The 22654-nt window shown below is 44.3% G+C and overlaps 1 protein-coding gene across 1 annotated transcript in view; it reads right to left on the bottom strand.

Annotated features, from left to right (window-relative positions):
• LOC122992878 (titin-like) overlaps positions 1-22654 on the bottom strand; it is a 212020-nt gene that overhangs the window by 54697 nt on the left and 134669 nt on the right. Inside the window, exons 140-172 of the mRNA XM_044366877.1 lie at positions 21465-21764; positions 20585-20899; positions 20342-20490; positions 19577-19727; positions 19166-19447; positions 18761-19063; positions 18192-18494; positions 17697-17978; positions 16207-16394; positions 15906-16017; positions 15102-15404; positions 14686-14994; positions 13800-14081; positions 13283-13582; positions 12621-12914; positions 9551-12520; positions 9110-9430; positions 8636-8920; positions 8155-8460; positions 7844-8007; positions 7426-7666; positions 6945-7220; positions 6477-6773; positions 6047-6349; positions 5300-5599; positions 4843-5130; positions 4196-4498; positions 3690-3992; positions 3264-3569; positions 2311-2598; positions 1703-1993; positions 1332-1619; positions 14-296 (exon numbers count right to left, since the gene is read on the bottom strand). Coding sequence (XP_044222812.1) covers positions 14-296; positions 1332-1619; positions 1703-1993; positions 2311-2598; positions 3264-3569; positions 3690-3992; positions 4196-4498; positions 4843-5130; positions 5300-5599; positions 6047-6349; positions 6477-6773; positions 6945-7220; positions 7426-7666; positions 7844-8007; positions 8155-8460; positions 8636-8920; positions 9110-9430; positions 9551-12520; positions 12621-12914; positions 13283-13582; positions 13800-14081; positions 14686-14994; positions 15102-15404; positions 15906-16017; positions 16207-16394; positions 17697-17978; positions 18192-18494; positions 18761-19063; positions 19166-19447; positions 19577-19727; positions 20342-20490; positions 20585-20899; positions 21465-21764 — 11686 coding nt within the window. The remainder of the gene's footprint in view (positions 1-13; positions 297-1331; positions 1620-1702; positions 1994-2310; positions 2599-3263; positions 3570-3689; positions 3993-4195; positions 4499-4842; positions 5131-5299; positions 5600-6046; positions 6350-6476; positions 6774-6944; positions 7221-7425; positions 7667-7843; positions 8008-8154; positions 8461-8635; positions 8921-9109; positions 9431-9550; positions 12521-12620; positions 12915-13282; positions 13583-13799; positions 14082-14685; positions 14995-15101; positions 15405-15905; positions 16018-16206; positions 16395-17696; positions 17979-18191; positions 18495-18760; positions 19064-19165; positions 19448-19576; positions 19728-20341; positions 20491-20584; positions 20900-21464; positions 21765-22654) is intronic.

Here is a 22654-nt window from a genome sequence, read left to right on the forward strand (position 1 = left end):
GTTTGATAACTACCTGATGAAGATGGTGGATTCCTTGCTTCCAGCACTGTTCCTCAGGGTGATGGTGTACTTGGAAGCATCACTCCTCTTACAGTCTCTGATTAGGAGGGTGGTGTTGACTGCAGAGGACTCTGCACAAACACGGCCAGTGTCTGTCAGGTCTTCGTCTTCTCCCTTCTTCCAGGAGACCTTGGGCGTAGGCTTGCCAATGATTGGGATCTTAAGACGGACTGTACTGCCCTCCTTGGCAATGTAGCACATGTTGGGCAGGTCCCTCAAGTCACAGCTGGGATGAACTGCAGAGAGGAATAATGAATGTTTTAAAACTTTTTGCCACTCTGGGTAACTTGAGTTTCACTTCTTAGAATCGTAAAGAATCCATCAGACAGAGACCTTTACATTAAGTATGCGAGTTTCATGAGTTTAGGCTACAGATTTCATGAGAAGTTAATTTAGATTATGAGACGGCTTTATTCGATATTCAATTCTGATTGATCAATTACGGCATTATACAATATATATTTCTGAACAGAATACCTCTGCTTTGTATAACAGACCGTTGCTATGGACACAGCTCTGATCATAGACTGGAGAACCACATCCAATCATATCAATCCGCAGAAAGAAGTCCAGTAAAATTACCAACTACAGCTCATTCGCAACACCCAGTGGCAAAAAAATGTTATTTTTTTGTTTTAGGCAATGGCAGCAGATCTGGTGAGCACTTCTCCTAGGTGCCTATCGCTATATACTAACTTAAGCAATAAGTGTTAGTGATAATAGTAATATTGTTCACAGTTGTAACATTAGTAACAATTGTCTTTCCAGCTGTGTCAACTGCAAAGCCTCAGCAAGAAGGAGAGAATGAGGACAGAAATGTCAACATCAATATTTCCAAAGAAGTCCTGTTCACTTTGTTTCGTTTCACTATCAATGGAAATATTTAGTTTAACAAGAATTATAGGTTAATGCTAAGTGGGCTAATCTTAAGAAGGCTACAGAGTTTATGTTACCATGGCTTCAGTTCCAACTGCAGAATCTAACAGTAGTAACAGCAGTAAAATCATTTTAAAATCAATAAAATCATTTTTAAATCAATATTTTGTGTCAAACTGTTGATTTCTTTAGTAAATAGCCGTGTGATAAGCGGGATAATGTGCAGTGAGCAGGTCATTATTGCAAAATTGACCCCTTCAGGGTGATACATGACCCTGATGCGAAGCTGTACATTATCTATTACTTGACACTGCAGCTACATTGAACCCTCTACACTCTCTCATACAGTTCTTTGCCTGAACGTTTTATATATGTATACATGGACAGATCCTTACTGAGTTGATCCTTGGCGACTACTGCCAGCTCCTTGGGAGAGCTCTCTCCTGCGTCATTCACAGCCATGACCCTGTATTTGTACTCTTTGCCCTCCACCAGATCCTTGGCACTGTACTGCATGTTCTTGGACCTCATTAGCTCCTTGTAGTTGTCGTCACCGTTGAGAACCTCAAGCACGTAGCAGATGATGCGACTGCCACCATCAGTGATGGGTTTCTTCCAGCATAGAGTGCAAGAGTCCTTAGTAACCAGTAGGGTCTTGAAGTCCATGACAGGCCCAGGCTCCTCTGGAAAAGTAGATGTGAGTAAGATTACAAGAACAAAACAATAAAAGAAGATAAAGCATTAAATCTGTTATCATCACACCCACCAGTTGCTCTGACAGAGTCAGCGGTCTCGCAGTACTCTCCAGCACCAAGCTGGTTGACTGCTGACACTCTGAAGCAGTAGGACCGTCCTGCTTGCAGGTCTGGCACCTTGGAAGACGTCTTGGTGCAATTGTTGGAGACCATGGACCAGGCCTTCCTCTCAGTGTCACGCTTCTCCACGATGTAGTGGGTGATTTCGTAGCCACCATCGATTAGAGGAGCATCCCAGTAGATGGAGGCGCATTCCTTATTTGTCTCCTTCACTATCAAGTTGACTGGTGGCCCGGGAGTGTCTAGAGAGATACAACAACTCTTATAAACATGTTCTACATACATATTGCTCACCAGTGGATTTATAATGAACTGCTTTAAACTTGAGCTTCTGTGCTTGGACGTAGCTACGTAATGTTTTGCTCTACACAGATGGTAATATCGTAAAGGAACTTATTACTTTCAAATAAATAACTAGTAATATGTAACACATTACATTTTGAAAGTAACTTGCCCAACACTATTCCTCAGTAACTAGTAGGTGAGGCCTCTCTGAGGACTGAAATATTTTCCTCTTACAACACTGAAAATCACTACAAACAAAAAGTCTGTCACTCACCAAGAACCTTGACGATGATGGTGTACATCTTCATGCCAGCCACACTCTCCAGGTTCAGGATGTATTTCCCAGCATCATATCTGTTGACATTGTCCACTAACACCGTGGTGTCAGTGGTGGTGGACTTGATGATGATGCCTTGGCGGTCCTTGATGTTAGTGTTCATCTTTGCCCAAGTGATCTTGGGATTAGGGCGGCCCTTGATGGTGGCGTGCAGCCTCATGGTGGCGCCAGCACACAGCTCCAGGCCTTCCTTCAACTCTGCGCTCAGTTCTGCCTCTGGAGGAACTGCATAAACACATACAAAAGACAGTCTCATGAGTTTCCTGGTGTAGTGAAAGTGTGCTCTCGTGAGCTCTGTCAGAACAAAAAATGTTCTGTCTAGATTGTTCTGGCATCTAATGACGATGATACTGTGGTCCATCTTTACTCACGCTCATACAGAATTAAAATGAAATGCAGCTAAGAAAATCAAAACTGAGATAACCCTCTGCCAAACAGCCAATCAAAATGTATTGCATACAGCACTCCTCTAGCAAGTAGATTGATCCTATAAAGTTGGAAAGAAGCCTCCCCTCCATCATTTAAACACTGGATCAGGGATACTTTGAGGTTCTTGAAATTAGAGAAGATGAGATTTGCTATTCATGGGTCTAATGACAGATTCTTTAAATTATGACAGCCTTTTATCACATACTTGTTAAACCAGCTGTAAATGCATTTATCTTCTGTCACATAAATTCAAAATGTGACTTTGTAACCACAACTTTTGTTAGTGTTGTCTGTTATCATCCCTTGGTTATTATCATCTTTAGTCATTTTTTTATTGTGAATTGTATTTTTTATTTTTATTTATTTTATTTTTTTTCTGTATTTTTGCAAACAGGAATATGTTGATTATAATAAAACCTTGGTGGAAAAAAGAAAAAACAGAATGTCAAAATGAAACTTACCAATGATGTCCTTAGCAATGTGTTTGCCAGGCACTTCTACGGGCTCGCTGAAGCCAACCTTGTTGACGGCAGTTATGCGGCACTGGTACTCTGCTTTGAAGATGAGGTTCTGGATGATGTAGTGGGTCTCCTGCAGGTTCCTGGGGACGTTGCAGCGGATCCAGTCTGTGGTGTCAGTCCTCTTGCACTCCACCAGGTATCCGAGGATGGGGCTTCCACCGTCGTTGGCAGGGGCAGTCCAGGTGAGGCTGATGGTACTGGAGGTGGTGTCTGTTACACTGGGGTTCACCACAGGGCCAGGAGGAGCTGGGGAAGGACACATTGACTCAGGTTAGATTAGATACAGATGTTCTTTGATCTCTGTGAGTAGCAGAACATTCTCCCATTAAGAAACTATGGTAAGTTCTGAGAGGTCATGAGACTCACTGATAGGATTCTGTGCAATGGTGCCAGCAGAGGGCTCACTGGGTTTGCCGAGCCCTGCCAAGTTGACAGCAATGACTCTGAACTCATACTCAGTTCCCTCGATGAGACCTGTGACGTCCAAGGTCCTCTCTATCATGGGCTTCCTGTTCAGCTTGGTCCAGTTCATCTCCCTGCTTTCTTTCTTTTCCAGCATGTAACCCAGGATGGTGGACTTTCCATCATCAGCAGGCTCCTTCCAGCTCACAGTCATCTGGTCCTTAGTCGCATTTGTGATCACTGGGGCCTCGCATGGGCCAGGGACAGCTGGAAGTGACATCAGGATTTAGATATTAAAAATATGTTTTAAATTTTAAAATGAGATTGGATGTTTTACATATATCACCATTATAGGAAGTTAACTACACAGTTAACTGTAGTAGTGGTCACAGAGAGTTCTTACTACCAGTTATAGTCAAGCTGCTGTTGTGTTATGTGTGAAATGTTGATGATGTGAATGTTGGACTCACTGAATGGGTTCTTGGCGACGACAGGGTTTGTGATGAGGGCGTCTCCAACTCCCCACGTGTTCTCAGCACGGATTCTGAACTGGTACTCACGACCCTCAATCAGCTTATCCACATTAAACTCAAGGGTTTCGCCCTTGAACTTGGCAACAACTTGAGCCCAGTTGGCTCTGCTGGTCTCACGCTTGTCCACAATGTAGTTGGTGATGGGAGCGTCACCGTCCTTTAGTGGAGGCTCCCAGGACAACTTGATATTGGTGGCAAACACCTCGACGAATTTGGCACTGGCAGGAGGACCAGGCACATCTGTGTGGACACAAATCATCAGTGCATCATGGGATATTAGCCAATTAGACAGCTTCATTAGTTAACAGATATGTTGATTAATGAAGCTGTGCACATCATATATAATTTCATGTTAAAATGACCAATCAACAAGTGGAAAGCATTTTTTTCAAATCGTACTGGTTACTCACAAAAAACAACAACAAAAAAAACAAAACAAAAAAACATTAGCAGCCTGTTAGGCAATCATGTCATAAGATGTTGCACTTTACCTATAAAGTACACACAATTTAACCTCTGACCTCTGATCTGTGTGGTCGAGTTTTGATAGACTACCCTAAAGAAAAAATGTAGTAAGTACTCACCCAAGACAATGACTTGGATGTCAGCAGTCTTGGATCCACTAGCATTGTCGGCATGGATGGTGTAGGTTCCCGTGTGCTCCTTAGTGACTGCAGCCATCTCCAACTGGAAGTTATGTCTGTGCTGTGTGAGGACTTGACCTTCGGCCGACTTCAGGCTGTCATCACCTCTCTTCCATGTGACTCTCGGCATTGGCTTACCAAACACTTCGGCCTCCAGCAGGATTGTGGTTCCAGCCTTTACCTTCAAACCCTTCTGCATCCTGGCGTTAAGCTCCACCCTTGGTGGCACTACATTTGTACAGATGAGATAAAGAAGTGTTACGTTTCAGATCTGTAAGACACCTCTTTTTATGTTTTGATAGTCATGCTAATCAAGATGAAAAAAAATTGTTATTGCAATGACTGGTTAGTTGGTCTATTTGTCTGGTCAAAAGAGTGCTAGCTCAAAACCTCTCACCATTCTCAGCACAGACCAGGATGGGGTCTGTTGGCTCAGAGGGTTTGCTCATGTTGACGGCAGTTTTAGCAGTGACTCTGAACTGGTACTGCAGGTCTCTCTCCAGGCCTGTTACCGTGTACTCCTCCCTTGGGACATTCTGGCTGCTGGTGTTGCAGCGTATCCACGTGTCTCCCGGCACCCGCATGGCCTCAACGTAGTAGCCGATGATCTTGCTGCCACCATCGTTCTTGGGTCGGGTCCAAACAAGAGTGACAGAGTTCCTGGTCACATCCAGGACTTCTGGTTTACCTGGTGTGTCTGTGACACAAAGATGGACATAAGCAAGTAAGAAAAAGAAAAGACAAAGAATTGTTGGGTCTCTGTAAATGAAAGAGTACGGTCTTGACCTGCTCTATGTGAAAAGAGATGACTTTTGTTGTGATTTGGCGCTATATAAATAAAAATTGATTGATTGAAAACAAGACTGAGAAACCCAGTCTGATGTGCTGTCCTGCCTCAACACCTTCTCCTGCTATTATTATTGCTAGTCATATCTCTGCTGCTGTCACCAAGTGCTGCTCATGGAGGAATGTTGGGTCTCTATAAATTAAAGAGTTTGGTCTAGACCTGCTCTATGTGAAAAGAGCCCTGCGATAACTTTTATTATGATTTGGCGCTATATAAATAAAATTGAATGAACTGAATGAAGGAGTGAATAAATAAACAACATAAAGCTTGTTGCATAGGTGTTGGTGATGAACATACCAACAGGTGTTCTGGCAGTGACAAAGTCAGTCTTCTTGCTTGGCTTGCCCTGACCGGCACGGTTGATGGCAGATACTCTGAAGGTGTACTCCAGGCCCTCAATGAGGCTGGCACATGGGTACTCTGTGGTGCGGACGACTGTGTCATTGGCCTTCACCCACAGCAAGCTGTTCCTCTCCTTACGCTCGATGTAGTAACCTGTGATGGGGCTGCCGCCGTCACTCTCAGGTTGGTCCCAGGCCACAAACATACAGTCCTTGTTGGTCTTGTTGATGCGGCAGTTAAGAGGCTCACTTGGAACGTCTGGTGATGGAAAAACCAAACAAAATGAACACTTCCTCTTTCAAATGGTTAGGTTGAATGATGTCTAGTTTTCCACTCTCAACAGGTTATATTATCTTGTATTTTCTGATTAATCAGTGAAACTTACCAAAGGGGAACTTGGCGACCATCCTGTCAGACTGGGTGGGATCTGATACACCATAGCGGTTCTCAGCACGGACGCGCAACACGTACTCCTTCCCAGGAATGAGTTTTCCCAGCCTGCAGCTAGTCTTTGGGGAGGAGACGGCCATCACCCAGTCACCTCTGCTCACATCACATTTCTCCACAATGTAGTGGGTGATCTTACTGCCTCCGTCCTCAAGCGGTTTGTTCCAGGACAGAGAGCAAGCATCTGAGTCAATGTCGCTGATCACTACAGGACCCTCAGGAGGACCAGGGATGTCTAGAACACACAGAAAAGACAAGAAAATACTGAAAAATCTATACAATGCCAAGTATTTTTTTGGTATTGAGTCCTGAAATCTTCTTAATTTGTTAACTGAAAGATAATTAAAAAAAAATCACATTATCTAACAAACACTGTAGTGCAGTGAAAGTATTAGATAACACTGACCTCTAATGACGATCTTTAGGGCTTGGACCACCTTTGCAGAGCTATTCTCAGCCACCAGACTGTACTCTCCGCTGTCCAACCTCGACACATCCTTGATGATCAGGACACACATGTTGCCAGACTGGTGCACAGCCAGACGGCTGGATGGGACTACCGCTGCCTCACCGCGCATCCACTTGCAGGTTGGGATTGGTTTTCCAGAAATCAGTGCCTCCACCCTGAGCTTAGCTCCAGCTCTGGCACTTACCATGTCTGGCATGACAATCTTTGGCTCCACTTCAGGTTGGGACAATAGAATTAAACCAATTAGCTTTCATAGATCATCATCTAAGGAAGCTGAGAGCTGCTGTGCTAGCTAATAATTTATTTTAGGGCTATAACTTTGTCCTCACAACTTGAAACAGCAAGCCTCACTTTCCGCAAGTATTTATCAATGCATTCACTTCTTTATTTTCCTTAGTGATCTAACGTGATAACTTACACATCTGTTCCTTGATTTCCACTGGCTCCCGGGTCTCGGTGAATGAGCTCATCCCCATGATATTCTTGGCCGCCACTCTAAACTTATACCTCTTGCCCTCCTTCAGGCCGCTGATACTGATAGTCAAACCCTTTACAGTAGTGTAGGCATTCCACGCCTCCTCCTCAGGCTCCTTCTCATCTTCCTCCTCCACTACTGGAGGCGGTGGAGGAGGTGGAGGAGCTTCCTCTCCCTCTGGAACCTGTTAAAAGTTTATAGTTGTAGATTACTGATTCACTCTTTGTAAGTTTACTAAGAAGTGGGTAAATAGCTTTAACTAAAAAATTATTTAAGAACTAAAGAACTTTCCAAAATAGATAAAAAGGAAAAGAGGGAGAAAATTTCATTAAGCAGTCAGAGAAAAGTCAGTCTGACAAACCTCCACTGGTGCTGGAGGCTCTGGAGGAGGTTTGACCTCGATGTACTCAATCACATAACCGTCGATCTTGGCGCCACCGTCTCTTAAGGGCTTCACCCAGCCAACCGTTGCACTATTCTTGGTGATTTCCAGAATCTCGATCTTCTCACAAGGATCAGGCTTGCCTGAAAAAGGAAATCAGATGTGTTCAAGTGCTTTTAATGTATGATTAAAATGAAAAGAGACAACTGAATGGAATGAGCAGAGGCAGCCATCCATCCACCCTCTCCGTTCTGGTGTCACAGACAGCGTGACTAAGAAACGATACTTACTGACAGGATCAGAGGCCAGATAGGAGGTGGGTGACACCCTGGGAACTCCGGATCCATACTCATTGACAGCTGTGACTCTGAAGTAGTACTCGGTGCCTGGCACTAGATTGTTGACCTTGAAAGGAATCTTATCTATCTCAACTTCGGCCTTGACGACTGCCCACGTCTTGCGGTCAATCTCTCGCTTCTCAACAATGTAGTGAGTGATCTCACTGCCACCATCAATTTCAGGCGGGCTCCAGGACAACTTGGCTGACGTCTGTTTGATGTCGCTGGCTTCCAGGTTCATCACAGGTCCTGGAGTGTCTGTCAGGAAAAACAAATGTTGACATTTAGATGCTGAATTGAAATTCAACTGCAATGCAACCTTTCAATTAAAGTAAGCACATTTTTTTCAATTAATGACAACAAATATTTTCATTTTATCATTGTTTGGTTACTAAGTCATACTACGTCATGATAAGCAGACACCAGGACTTACCCAGAACTTTCACGTTGACAAACACAGCCTTCTCTCCAGCAGTGCTCTGCAGAGTCAAACAGTATTTGCCGGAGTCATTGCGGGTGCTGTCGGGGATGATCAAGAAGGTCATGGTGTCAATAATGTCGACACGTCCCTTCCTGACCACGTTATCGATGCCCATCCTCCTCCAGGTGACCTTTGGAGGTGGTCTACCTCTGATGGTGGCACAGAGTCTGATGGGACAGCCGGCTCTCACCGTCAGTCCTTGCTTTAGGCTGGCATCCAAGTCAATCTCTGGTGCCTCTGTTAAAAGGAAAAATGGGTATCAGCTGGAGGTTGCAATTAGAAGTTAAGTTTATTTGTACATGACGATTTGGTTGGGGGCAATCCATAGTTCCTCTCCTATTATATCATTTTTATCATGTGGAGCAACTATTAAGTCATTTAGTTAGTTATAAAAAAAAAGAAACTGAAATTCAGAGAGGTCCTCACCTAGAATCTCCCTTGGGATCACAGCTCCCTCCAAGTTGCAGGGCAGGCTCATGCCCACCTGGTTCTGAGCTGACACTCTGAATTCGTACACAAGTTTCTCATTCAGACTTGAGACTGTGAACTCGCACACAACCAGCTGAGCCGCAACGTTGCACCTCTTCCAACCATCTTCCCCTTTCTTGACAGTTTCCGGCACCTTCATCTCCACAACGTAGCCGATGATGGGAGCTCCTCCGTCTGATACAGGCTTGGTCCAGCCTAAAGTGATGGTAGTCTTGGAGCTGTCCAGGACCTTCATGTTGGTAGGAGGTGCAGGAGGCTCTGAAAGAAAACATAAAGGTGTGAGAAGTGAAGCCGTGAAATCAGTAATTCTTTCATGAACCACATTTATTAATAGAGAGATATTAAACATAATATAAACATTTATTATTTGTTACATACCGACTGTGTCCTTGGCAGTGATGGTACGTGAGGGCTTGCTTGGACTACCAATGCCAATTTCATTGACAGCTTTGACTCTGTACTGGTAGTCATGGAGGGGTAGAAGTCCGGTAACTGTGAGGTGAGTTGCAGGGATTGGATCCTTGTTGACAGGGGACCACCTGACAGCATGCTCCTCCCTCTTCTCCAACAGGTAACCTGTGATTGGCTTTCCACCACTTTTATCAGGCTCTAACCACAGCACAGTCATATCCTCCTTGGAGATCTTGGTGACCTCTGGTGCGTCAGGGGCGCCAGGGACACTAAACTGGGTGCCAGCAAGGATGGACCCACTTTGCACTGCAGGGCCAGGGCCCATCTTATTCTCAGCACGGACTCTGAAGATATATTCATTGCCCTCAATGAGACGGGTAACGTTAGCTTTGTTGGTGATGACAGCGTTGGAGTGGACAGACCAGACTCCTCTTTTGGTCTCACATTTCTCAATAATGTAGTTGTAAATATCACAGCCACCATCGTCCTCAGGGATTTCCCAGGCCAGATGGCACCTGTCAATGGTGATACCAGACACCTTGAGATCCCTGATGGGGCCGGGTCTGTCCAGTACATTGACCTTAGCGTGAGCTGAGCATGTTCCTGCACTGTTGGTGGCAGTAACAACATATTTGCCACTGTCAGTACGTCTGCTGCCTGTAACAAGCAGCTTTGAGAAGTCGGTGCCAGTTTCGATCTGAAGCCTAGAGGTCTTCTTTATCTCCTCTGTGCTGTCATCCTTGGTCCATTTGACATCAGGGTGGGGTTTGCCCTGAACCATTGCCTCGATAGGAATGGAGTCTCCTGCTTTGACCACAAGGGTTCCATCCAGTTTTATCTTGATCTCAGGCTCCACAATCTGCTCCTTAACCAGGACCTCAGCTGTGGTCACCCAGTCACTCTCACCTCCCTCATTCTTAGTCTGAACTCTGAACTGGTAGATCTGGTTTTCAATGCACCTGTCAGCCATGAAATAAGTCTCCTTGATTGCACCCTTATGTAGTCTCTCCCACTCCTCAGCTTCCTTTGGCTTCTTCTCAACGTGGTAACCCAGGTTTCGGCTACCTCCATCATAATCTGGCTTCTTCCACTTGAGGAAGCAAAACGTCTTGCCGATCTCAGAGATGTGGAAGTCAATGGGTTCACCAGGCTTCTCAATGGGATCTACTGCCACTATAGCTGTCTTGGTCTCAGTGGGGGGACCAGCACCAATCTTGTTTTCTGCACTGACACGGAAGAAGTATTCACAGCCTTCAGTCAGAGGGGCCTTTATCAGACGCTTGGTACAGTCATTGGAAACCATGGTCCATCCTCTCTGGCTTGGCTGACGGCATTCAATAACATATTGAGTGATCTCAGTGCCTCCATTGTCCTCTGGGTTCTCCCATGACACCATGCAGGAGTTCTTGGTCACATAGGCCACCTTTATGTTCTGACAAGCTCCTGGTGTGTCCAGCACATTGACAATAATAGTGGCCTGTGCCTGTCCACTACTGTTCTTGGCAACAATGGCATATTTACCGTAGTCTGACCTGACTGCATCATCGATGACCAGTTCACACAGAGGATAGTTGTTGTTAATGTTAGTGCGCTTGTCCCGTGACAAGGCTCTGGCATCCTTTGTCCATGTGATCTCTGGGTCAGGTCTGCCCTTTACCCTGGTGATCAAACTAATGATCTGACCTGCCCTGACGGTCAGAGAATCACGGCAGGAAACGTCGACAACAACCTCAGGGGGGACCAAAATGTCTTTTGCCAAGATGGTTTCAGTCAGCTCCTTGGGTTCACTGTCTCCAACCTTGTTGGTGGCTCTGATGCGGACTCTGTACTCCATTCCTTCAATAAGACCTGGGACTCTGTAGGCACACATCTTGATGAGGTCCTTGTTGATTCTGTCCCACTGTGCAGTTCCTGTCTTCTGAATCTCAACTACATAACCCAGGATGGGACTTCCTCCATCTCTTGTAGGCTTAGTCCAGCAGATGTCAGCATAGGACTTGCTCCAGTCCTTCAGCTTAAGATTGCTAGGAGGTCCAGGTTTGGTGATGGCGCGGACAGCCTTGACGGGGTCTGAGGTGGGAGAAGGCTCACTGATGCCAGCAACGTTCTCAGCAAACACTCTGAACTCATAGGTGTTGCCTTCAAAGAGGCCTGAGACTCTGTATCTGAGGTCCAGCACAGGAGTTTTGTTGACACGGATCCACTTTCCTGTCATCTCTCTACGTTCAATCACATAGCCGCTGATGGGGCTACCTCCATCGTACTCAGGCAGAGTCCATTCCACTGTCACAGCATTTTCTGTGATATCAGAGCACTCTGGGAGGCCTGGAGGACCAGGGGGGTTGAACATATGCTTGGCAATAGTGGGAGGACTCTCAAGCCCAGCTCCAATGCCAATCTTGTTTTCTGCACGGACACGAACAATGTACTCACGACCCTTCTCCAGTCTTGACACCTTGGCCTTGGTGCCCATGCCACTGGAGCTAACAACAGACCAGGGCTCCCATGGCTTCTTCACATCCTTCTTTTCAACTATATAGCCGGTGATAGGTGTACCACCATCATCCTTGGGCGCCCTCCATTGGATCATCATGTGATCAGGTGTGACCTCCAAGATATTGATGGGTCCGACGGGTGGACCTGGCAGATCCAGCACAGTGACATGCAGTGCGACGGTCTTGCTGCCTGAAGTGTTGGCCACAGTGAGGATGTACTCTCCAGTGTCTCCTCTCTGGCACTCAGGGATACTAAGGATGGTGGAGGATTCAGTGGACTCAATGTGATAGCGGCCCTCGGACATGATCTCCTTATCGTCTGTCATCCATTTGGCAGTGGGAGCGGGGATTCCTGTCATCTTGGCTGGGAGGACAATAGTGCTGCCCGCCTTGACAACAAGACCCTCAATAAGCTTTACATCAACGTCAATGGTGGGTGGCACTAAAAGAAAGCAAAACAAAAATATTAGGATGTTTTGAAGACTGTAAATGAGAGCAATAATTGCATTTGTTAACCACCCTATAAGAATCATGTGTCTTACATGTTTTCTCCTGGCAGGTGATGGGAACACTGGTGTCAGGACGGCTCACACCAATGGCGTTCTGAGCCTTTGCCCTGAAGCGGTAGGTCTTGCCTTCTTCCAGACCAGTGACATGGGCATGGTTGTTGATGACAGTCTTGAAGGTGACCCAGTCAGTCTGACCCTCTTCCTGGTGCTCAACAATGAAGCCGGTGATTTCACTTCCGCCGGTGCGGTCTGGCCACTCCCAGGCCAACCACACCTCCGTCTTGTCTGCATCAGTGTGGTGGAGGTTCTTGGGTGGACCAGGAGGGTCTGAAAGGTAAGAACATTTCATTGCGGATGATTGGTAGATTTAAATGTCTGACTTTCCAAATTCTCTGAACATGAATAGGGCAGAACAAAAAACTTTCTCAAACTAAGAGATTATCTGTTGATTATTCACTTATCATTCTTACTGCTTCCAGACGTTGTTTTATTCTGGTTATGGTTTTGTTGTGAGAATTTTGTGTCATGACAAAGTGATAAAAAACAATTCACCCATTTTATTTGGAAGTACAGAGACAACTTGTGATTGACATTGTAGAGTCTTCAGGATCTGGAGACTCCACAATTTACACAAATGATTATCATTATTATTTTCAATTTGAAATTAGACATACATAATTATGACTTCTACTCACAAAGAGGATCGATAGCCTTGATGGGTGTCTTGGTAACCACATATTCGCTCCTGCCAAATTGGTTTTCAGCTGCCACCCTGAACAGGTACTGGATTCCTTCCATCAGGTACATGGCCATCAGACTCAGTTTCTTATTGGCTGCAGAGACGGGCACCCACTGCTCAGCGGCCACGTCCTTCTTCTGCACAATGTAGTGGGAGATTATGGCACCACCGTTGTCCTCGGGAGCCTTCCATGTCAGGTAGGCGGACTCGCTGGTCACCTCAGAGACCGCCAGGTCTCTGGGAGGAGAGGGCTTGTCTGATGGAAAGAGAATTGAGTGTGAGTGAAATTCACGTGCAACAGCTGCATTTTGGCCAATAACTGAATAAAATTTTACGTTGACAGGTGTCAACAAAAATGATAAAGATAAGAAACTAAAGACTAAAGAAACGGAAACTGTTGTTTTATTCTCTGGTCAGTACAATGGCTCCTCATGTCTGCAGTATCACATATTTCTGCAAGACGTTTAACTCACTCAACACCAGCACGGCAACGGTGGCTGATTTCTTCCCAGCAGCATTTTCCGCGGTGATGGTGTAATTGCCGGAGTCAAGGCGGACACACTTCGGGATGAAGACTTTGCTTCCAGTGGCGGTGACAGCAACAGTGACGTGAGATGGAATGTCTCCATCATCCTTCTTCCAGCTGATGGTGGGTGTCGGCACACCCTTGATGGTGGCACTCAGGGTGATGTCAGTGCCCAGCATGGCCAGGTGGTCACGTGCCATGTTGGCGTCCAGCAGCAACTCTGGCTCCTCTGTGGAGGGAAGCAGAAATATATTGAATTTAGTATATATAGAAAATGTAATGGATACGCTGTTGAAATTAATTAAAATACATGATTGTTGTACATAAGTTATGAAGAAAAAACTACCTAGTTTATATAAGTAGCTAGACTGCACCTGCATGCCCATTCAATAAAAAAATACATATTTTCAGTGGCTTTACAGATACCACTGTGGTAAAATTTAACGATATGATTATGTATTTACACATTCACATTGCTAAGTGCTTGTTCATGGGGGAATTTTGGTTCTCTGTAAATGACAGACTATGGTATTGACCTGTTCTATATGAAAAGCGTCATGAGATACCTTTTGTTGTGATGCACTGTATAAATAAAATTGACTTGACACATTTTGCAAAAAATTAAATGAAAACATTCATCAGTGCTGTTTTCTAAAAATGCTTGAAGCTCTAATCTAAACTACATTATTAGCTAGAATACACATTCCCATCTGAATGTCAAAAATAACATTAACACCAATTACATATTTATGTATTTACAAATTTCACAAATTTAAAATGATGCAATACATTCTAGATAAAAACCAAAGATGAGTTAGAAATGAAAACCGTACCCAGTCTGTCATGAACCTTGATGGTCTCCTTGACGTAGGCGGGGTCAGATTTGCCAGCGGCGTTGACAGTGAAGATCCTGAAAAGATACTCCTGTCCATCGGTTAGGCCTGTCACCACATAGTGGAGGTCAGGGCACTCCTCTGGGGTCTTGTTGGCCTGATTCCACTCCACAGCGCCAGGATGCTGGTACTCAACAAGGTAGCCAAAGATCCGGCCCTTTCCATCGTGGCGAGGCATCTTCCACCTCAGACTGACAGTATCCTTGGTCTTGTCGTAAGCCTCAGGGGTCACTGGAGGGCTTGGAGGCACTGTGAGGAGGACAGGAGGAAATTTTTATACTTTAAATTTTATGTTTAAAAAAATATGTCACTGCAGTAAGATAAATATATTGTTCATGAGTTTGTGTCACACTGACCGATGGGATCTTTGGCAAGAATGGGTTTTGAGGGGACACTGGGGTCTCCAGTTCCCAACTCATTCTCAGCCATCACCCTGAATTCGTACTCGCAGCCCTCCACCAGGTCCTGGACTCTGTACTGAGTAGCAGGGTACAGCGGCTCTCTGGTGGCCCGAGACCACCTCTTGGCTGAGGGCTCCTTCTTCTCCAGGATGTAGTTGGTGATGGGCTTCCCGCCATCGCGAGGCCGGTTCCATAGCACCAGGGCGTTGGTAGCATACACCTCCCTGACTGTTGGCATCTCAGGGGCCTCTGGGACTCCTGCAGAGGGGCCACAGGGGAAAAAACTTGGTTATCAAGGGTCTTTTGAGAATCTCTGGAGAAAATTTGGATGTCTGACCTTTGTGAGACATTTTTATCACTCAGACAGGACTCTGATCTGTAGAATAAAATCAATATCTCGCAGTTGAGTTTGACCCTTTTTCATTATAAATTCAAAAAGTATCATCATTGGGTTCTGCACATGTTTTAGTCAGTACTTTCCTCAGGCATTTGTTGCATTAAATGAAATTGAGGAGATTTTCTTTGGTAGACTGTCAGGGGATTTTCAAATAGTTCTTTGAAAAAGTTTCTTACGCAGAAGATTGAATGACTGGGTTTTCAGTTTGTTTAGACATGATTTGATTAGACTTTTACACAGTACTAAACCTAAATAAAACCAAATTCATTTTTAGTTGATCAAAAAATTAATTTCCTGAAATGTATTTAGGGGAAATAAAATGTGAAAAATGCAACATTTTTATCAGTTTGCAAAGAACTTACTGAAGAGATCTTTGGCTCTCATCTCCTCAGACTCCAGAGGGTCGCTGATACCGTACATGTTCTCAGCAGAGATCCTCATGATGTACTCCCTCCCTTCAGTCAGTTTGGGGATCTGGAAAAAAACAACATATAATCATTTCTGGTTTTCACCAAACTGTTGCCAGTGCTTTCAGGCGATAACAGGCCTGACCCATGTAAACCTGCTTCAATTTGGGGTCTGATTCACATTTTCAAAGTCCAGAGACCTTTAAAGTAACAAAACAGGTGACTGGAGTCTGGTCAACAAATCATCTGGACCCACCTTGCATGTGGTCTTGGTGGAAGCAGATGTCACCGTGGTCCAAATGTCCCTGTTGGTGTCTCTCTTCTCAATGATGTAGTTGGAGACTTCAACACCTCCACTGTCCAGAGGAGGTTTCCAAGAGATCACCATGTACTCCCTGTGCACCTCGTCAAAGATCACCGGACCCACAGGAGGAGTTGGACGGTCTGCAGGGAACAAATAAGCATGATGGTGTCACAACCAGTCTAAGAAATGTGTGATGTTGTAATTGCAAGAATAATTACTACCCATCTCTGCATTGCAAAACCTATGGAAGACAACATGTTCCTGGATAAAATCATCCAAAACAAACCTGCTATTTATGCCAAGGTCCAATCAAATCAAGCGTCAACAGATACTGTATATGAATGTTTGAACACATCAGAAATAGAATGTTTTTATTGTTGTTCTGAACGGCTTAACTCAAGGGTGAAGTGAAAAGCCGACCGTCACAGAGAGGTGAGGGGGATGGAGAGAAGCAGTATTGTTTCACTACTGAGATAATGTGTGCATATTTTAATAATAGTGTTGCACTCTCTCTGTGTTATAGGTCTCTCGTTTGTCATTCTGACAGCAGGGTAACCCAGGCTACCTTGGCTAAGTCAACTAACATACCCATGAGCACGTTAGAGGTGCGCTGCCAAAATATTCCAGATGGAACTTGTGTTCTAGAGTTATTGTTCTGCATGTTGGACTAAGTGGATTATTAAACTTTTGAACAGTAATTGTTTGGGTCTCAGATTCTTCGTATGACTGCACCGAAGTGTAATGTCCGTACCGTGATGGTTCGGGATAAATACACATACTGTTGCACCCCTAGCAGTTACCAAACAGCTTAAGTGCATTGCAACCAACATCTGATCTGGATTAGAGCTGACCCTGATTTTCATGTAGCAAACCAGAAGGAATTGCAATCACATTTGTGATCTGGCCAACAAAGATGCATATAAGTGGTTAAGTGTTAACAAAAGTGTCTCAAATCAAATCTGGATTTTATCAAGATACGACATGACTAGTGTGAATGGTGACGAAGAGCGGGGAGAATTTTCTTTTCAACCCATAAAAGAGCAAGTAACACTTAAACCAGATTTAGCTACAAGCTAATTTGCATTGGTGATTAGATCCAGCATTGTGGGTTTCAATACCGAATATATTGTTAAATATATCTCCTCTCCCTGTGTGAGATGAATATTTTCTTTTGTACATGGTCGCTGACACCGATACTTTCTGCAGTTGTTCCTTCTGAAATGTGTCTGTAGCAAACGGCATCAAAAATTACAAGTACTGAAAGTTGGTGTCAACTTATTCCTTGATCAGATTCATTTGCCAGTTTTAGGCTGTATATTATTGAGAGAAAGTTTTCTGTTTTGTTTGTTCTGTTTAGACATTTAACATGTGGTATCAAAAAAGTGCTGTTTTGTCATCAGAGGGCTAGTATTAGTGACAGTTGGAGTTTGCAGTTTACTTACCAACAACCGTAACGTTGCAGACTCCCTTCCTGGATCCAGTGCTGTTCTCCACCACCACCACATATCTGCCGCTGTGCTCACGCTTTGCCTTCATCAGGCCCAGCGACATGGTTGTCAGCGTGTTCTTGAACATGACGTGCTTGTCGGCCTTCAGCTCCTCGTCATCTCTGTACCACATGATGGATGGATAAGGTTTGCCGGTGTAGCGACCCTGCAGAAGGCAGCTCTCACCAACGCGGATGACGATCTTATCACGGAAATCCAGCTCAATGGTTGGTGGCTCTGCAGGACAGAGAAGAGGAAGTCAGATAAAGTGATACCCAGAGGAGTCGAAACACTTTCTGTTTTTAAGTCATTTGTATCAACAGGATGACACGAAGGAGAAAGAGGCTTGTGGATGATGAATCTTTTCATCAAAAACTGAGGGCAGATTTGAAAAACTATTGTCAATGTAGGAAACAGTTGCTCCTGTTAATAAAAATCAGAAGTGCTCACCAAGTTCATCCTTGCAGGTGATTGGCTTGGTGCAGAACGACGGTTTGCTGGGTCCAATGTCGTTGACAGCGATGACCCTGAACTCATAGGTGTCGCCCTCCCTCAGGCCATCGTAGGTGTACTTCCTCTCCATCAGCTTCTCCTTTGTCAGTCGGGTGAACTTATCTTTGCCAATCATACGTGCTTCCAGGATGTACATGGTGATCTCCGAGCCACCGTCAAACTTGGGTGCCTTCCAGGTGACGCTGATCAAATCCTTGGCGACCTTGGTGACTTCCAGTTCTTCGGGGCGATCTGGCACACCTGATCAAAGCAGAAACACAGAGTTCAATTTTAAATTTGAATTCTGTTTTCATGGCAGACAATAGTATAATAATCTGAGAATTTCCAGACCTCTCAAAATTACAACCTTTGGTTTTATTCAATTTTGAGTTTAATTGTAGAGTTCTTACATTTTTGCCATAAAATTCTGACTTTTAAGTCACAATGCTGACTTTTCCTAATACTCTAACTTTATTCTCAGAATTCAGACTTGGCCTCACAGCCATCATATTTGTTTAATTACTCACTCATAGGTTCCTTCACAATGATCTCAGCTGCCGTCTCTACGAAGGGTCCAATGCCGATGGCGTTCTCAGCAGCCACTCTGAAGAAGTAGGCCTTGCCGGTGGTGAGGCCACTAGCCACGGCATTCTGTCTGCTAGCAGTGAAGGAGACTGAGGTCCAGGCCTTACGCTCGGCCTCACGCTTCTCGACGATGTAGTTGCTGATTGGAGAGCCGCCGTCGTTCTCGGGGAAGAACCAGTTGAGCTTGCAGGACTCACTGCTCAGGTTCTCAGCGGTGAAGGGGATGCCGACAGGTCCGGGGACATCTAAGGGATAACACAACAGGTTTCATTAGGTTTTAATGTAAAAAATAATAATATATGTGTATTCATGTGAAGATGAGGTAGCATCTTAAGGCAATGTCTCACCCAGAACTTCCACTGTGATGTTTCTTGTCTTCTCCCCACCAATATTCTTGGCGGTCAATGTGTAGACACCAAGGTGCCTCCGAGCACAAGGTTTGATGACCAAAGATGAACTGATGGCTGTTGTCTCCACTTTGGCTTCGGGAGGCAGCGCCGCTCCGTCTCTTGTCCAGGTGATTTCGGGGGACGGCTGGCCTGATACATAGGCGATGATGCGGATCACCCCGCCAGCATGGACCACCATCCTCTCCTTCACCGAGGCGTCCAGATCAACCTCGGGAGCAACTGAGGGAAAGAAGCACAGTATGCCTGTTTCAAAAAGACTCCGCAAAGTAATTTCAGGTCACTCTTTTCCGAGAATAGTGCTTGTTTGATTTAAAAACAAATAATTTCAGCTCTTTAAGACCGACTCACTGGTTCTGTCTTTGACCTCAAGCACCTCAGGGACTTCGCCTGGCTCACTGTCACCAGCAGCGTTAAATGCAATCACCCTGAACCTGTACTGACCGCCAGTCTTCAGACCAGTGATCACAAAGCGGGTGCCACGGATTTCTGTCCCCTTGGCCTGAAAAACACAAACATAGAGGACGGATGGAGATTATGAACTGAAAGTACTCAAAGTTTCTAAGGTGTCATTTGAGGCAAATTTATAATGGTTTTTGTGCTGCTTTCATGGTCATGAGTGTCTTCAAAAAGGGATTTTAATCTCAATGAGACATGGTTAAATAAAGGAAAAGAAAATCCACCCAAGGAAATTTAGCTTGTAACTAAATGTTTTCTAAATGCTGAACTGGCATCTGATTCCTACGGAAGCCTAGAGCAGCTGTGGATTACACAGATCACAATATGTCATTTTGGAATAAAATTTTTTTGTGGTAAATAAAATAAAACATTGTTGAGATGGTTTGGATGCATATATAATAATTATTTCATGATCAAAGTAATAATTTGCCATCTCAAAATAACAATGATAATTTAAGTGTTATAAACTCTTATATTGGGATAATGACAAAAAATTAAATGTGAGCACCTTTTTTTTTCTTGAGAAATGACTAATTCTTGGTAAAGTAATGGATACTGCTTTCAAAAGTGCTGCGTTTAAAATTAATTGAGCTATTAAGACCAGATTTTTAATATGTAGGACCATAGGAATGGCTCATGTGAGGCGTTTCCTGTCACCTTGACCCAGGCCTCGGTGCCCTCCTCCTTGTACTCCACCCAGTAGCCAAGGATCTTGGAGCCTCCGTCCTTCAGAGGCGGGATCCAATGCAGGTCAACTGTGGATTTTGTCCAATCAGAAACCTTTGGAGTTGGAGGAGAGGGTGGGGCTACAGGGAGGAAACAGTTGGATATTTTAAACATAAACTTGTTCCTTCTTCCTTGACACCATTAAGTCTGATTTCATTGTAGGTGTGTGCTTACAGATGGGGTCTCTGGCAAAGATGGGATCTGTGGGGACACTGGCGAGTCCGGGCCCTGCAGCGTTGATGGCGGAGACTCTGAACAGGTACTGGGAGCCCTCAATGAGACCACTCACCACGAAGGACTCGCCCATGCCCATGGGGCGGATGGGGTCGCGGGTGACACGGGTCCAACGTTTGCCCGTCGTCTCCTTGCGCTCCAGCCAGTAACCAGTGATCGGTGTGCCGCCGTCATCCTCAGGCTCCTCCCAGTTCAGGGTCATGCTGTCCATGGTGATATTGGTCACAGTTGGCTTCTCGCACTGGCCGGGGACGGCTGCAGGAGAATGGACACAAAGTTATACAATCTCACCACATGGGCCATTTAGTAGCTTCTCCGAAGTGAATACAGTGAATATTATGGATGTATTAAATTCACAATTTAATGATTTTAAACTTTTGATGTGATTCGATATTTCTGTGATGTTTATAATCTTCTGATAACTCAGTGTTATGCAACTTAAAACAAAAGAGTTTTTAAATTCCTTTGTGAGGTTTTTCTGGCTAAATAAAGGTTTAATTAATATATATATATATATATATATATATATATATATATATATATATATATCTGAGTAATGACCAGTATTGCTATTTGACACTGTGTTAATGCTCCAACTGGTGTTTTTATTGTAAAGTATGTTAAGCTGTGATAATGCACTTAAAGTAAACTTTGCCATGACTTTATTATTATTATTGTGACTTCAAGACAAAGATGAAATAGAGGAATGATCATATGATCATATGATCAATATACAGTATAAGTACATAGACTGAGGAATAAGTTATCATACAGTATTTAGTGTTTCAGTTTGAAATTTCAGTTTGAATCTGAAACTCACTGTAGAGGTCTCTGGCCACCTCGGGATCGCTGTCCAGCGGGTCTCCAACTCCGTACTTGTTCTGGGCCATGATGCGGAACACATATTCGTGTCCTGCCATGAGGTGTTCCACTGTCCAGATTCGTTCTTTGGGCTCATTGGTGACGGGGACCCAGGTCTTCCTGTTGGCCACACGCCTCCAGATCACGTAGTTGGTGACCTTGGATCCGCCGTCATCCTTTGGCGGCAGCCAGGACAGTGTGATCTTCTCAGATCCAATCTCCTCGAACTTGATGGGAGCAGAGGGAGGACCGGGCCGGCCTGACAGAATGAAGACAACAACAAGCTTAGATGACAGAAACTGTCCTGGAGAATGCTTCTGGTTTCAGATAGCTCAAGGTTTTCTTTAAGATTTTTAATGAACGTTTTAATGAGTTTATTCATGATTTTATAGTTTTTTGCATGATATTTTTGTTTAACTCTGATTTTGACATCTTATTTATCTTTTTTATGTTGTTAGTCAAAATAACAAACATCCTTGAAGAGATTTGTAATCTCAGTGAGGTTTTCTTGATTGAACAAAACAAAACAACTTGTACTACACAAATTAGGTTGAGCAATACTAACAAGGTAGAAAATAAAGTCTAGATTATAGAACTAGAGTTGATATCAGATATTATCCCACTTTTATCAATCAATACTGAAACATATTTGAGTCCGACCCCATCCCACAACAATAACCAGTCTAGTTATCAGTCGTGTTATCACCACCACAGAGCATGACATGAGGAGGGCATTTAAAGGAGTAAATCTGAGGAAGGCATGTGGCCCAGACGGCATCCCAGGGCACGTCCTAAGATCCTGCGCCAACAAACTTGCTGCGATTTTCATATATCGTATTCAGTGTTTTCAGCTCATGAAAGTTAATCATAACAGTAAGTTCATTTTGTTTTAATTGTTTTAAGCTGTTTTTTGCTAACGAAAGTTGGCATTAGCATTATCACAGTTAACCATAGACTGTAAATGCAACATGCTAACCGAGCTATCAGCTAGCATCAGGGTCAGCTCCACCCTCTCATCCAAATATGGTCACTTCTGGCTCCAAAAATCCAAGATGGCGACGGTCAACGCGAGTCCACAAACCAATGGGTGATGTCACACTGACTACATCCATTATTTTATACAGTTTATGGTGTTGACACACATTTCTT

The sequence above is a fragment of the Thunnus albacares genome, chromosome 11, assembly GCF_914725855.1.
Source record: "Thunnus albacares chromosome 11, fThuAlb1.1, whole genome shotgun sequence".
NCBI classification, from domain to species: Eukaryota; Metazoa; Chordata; class Actinopteri; order Scombriformes; family Scombridae; genus Thunnus; species Thunnus albacares.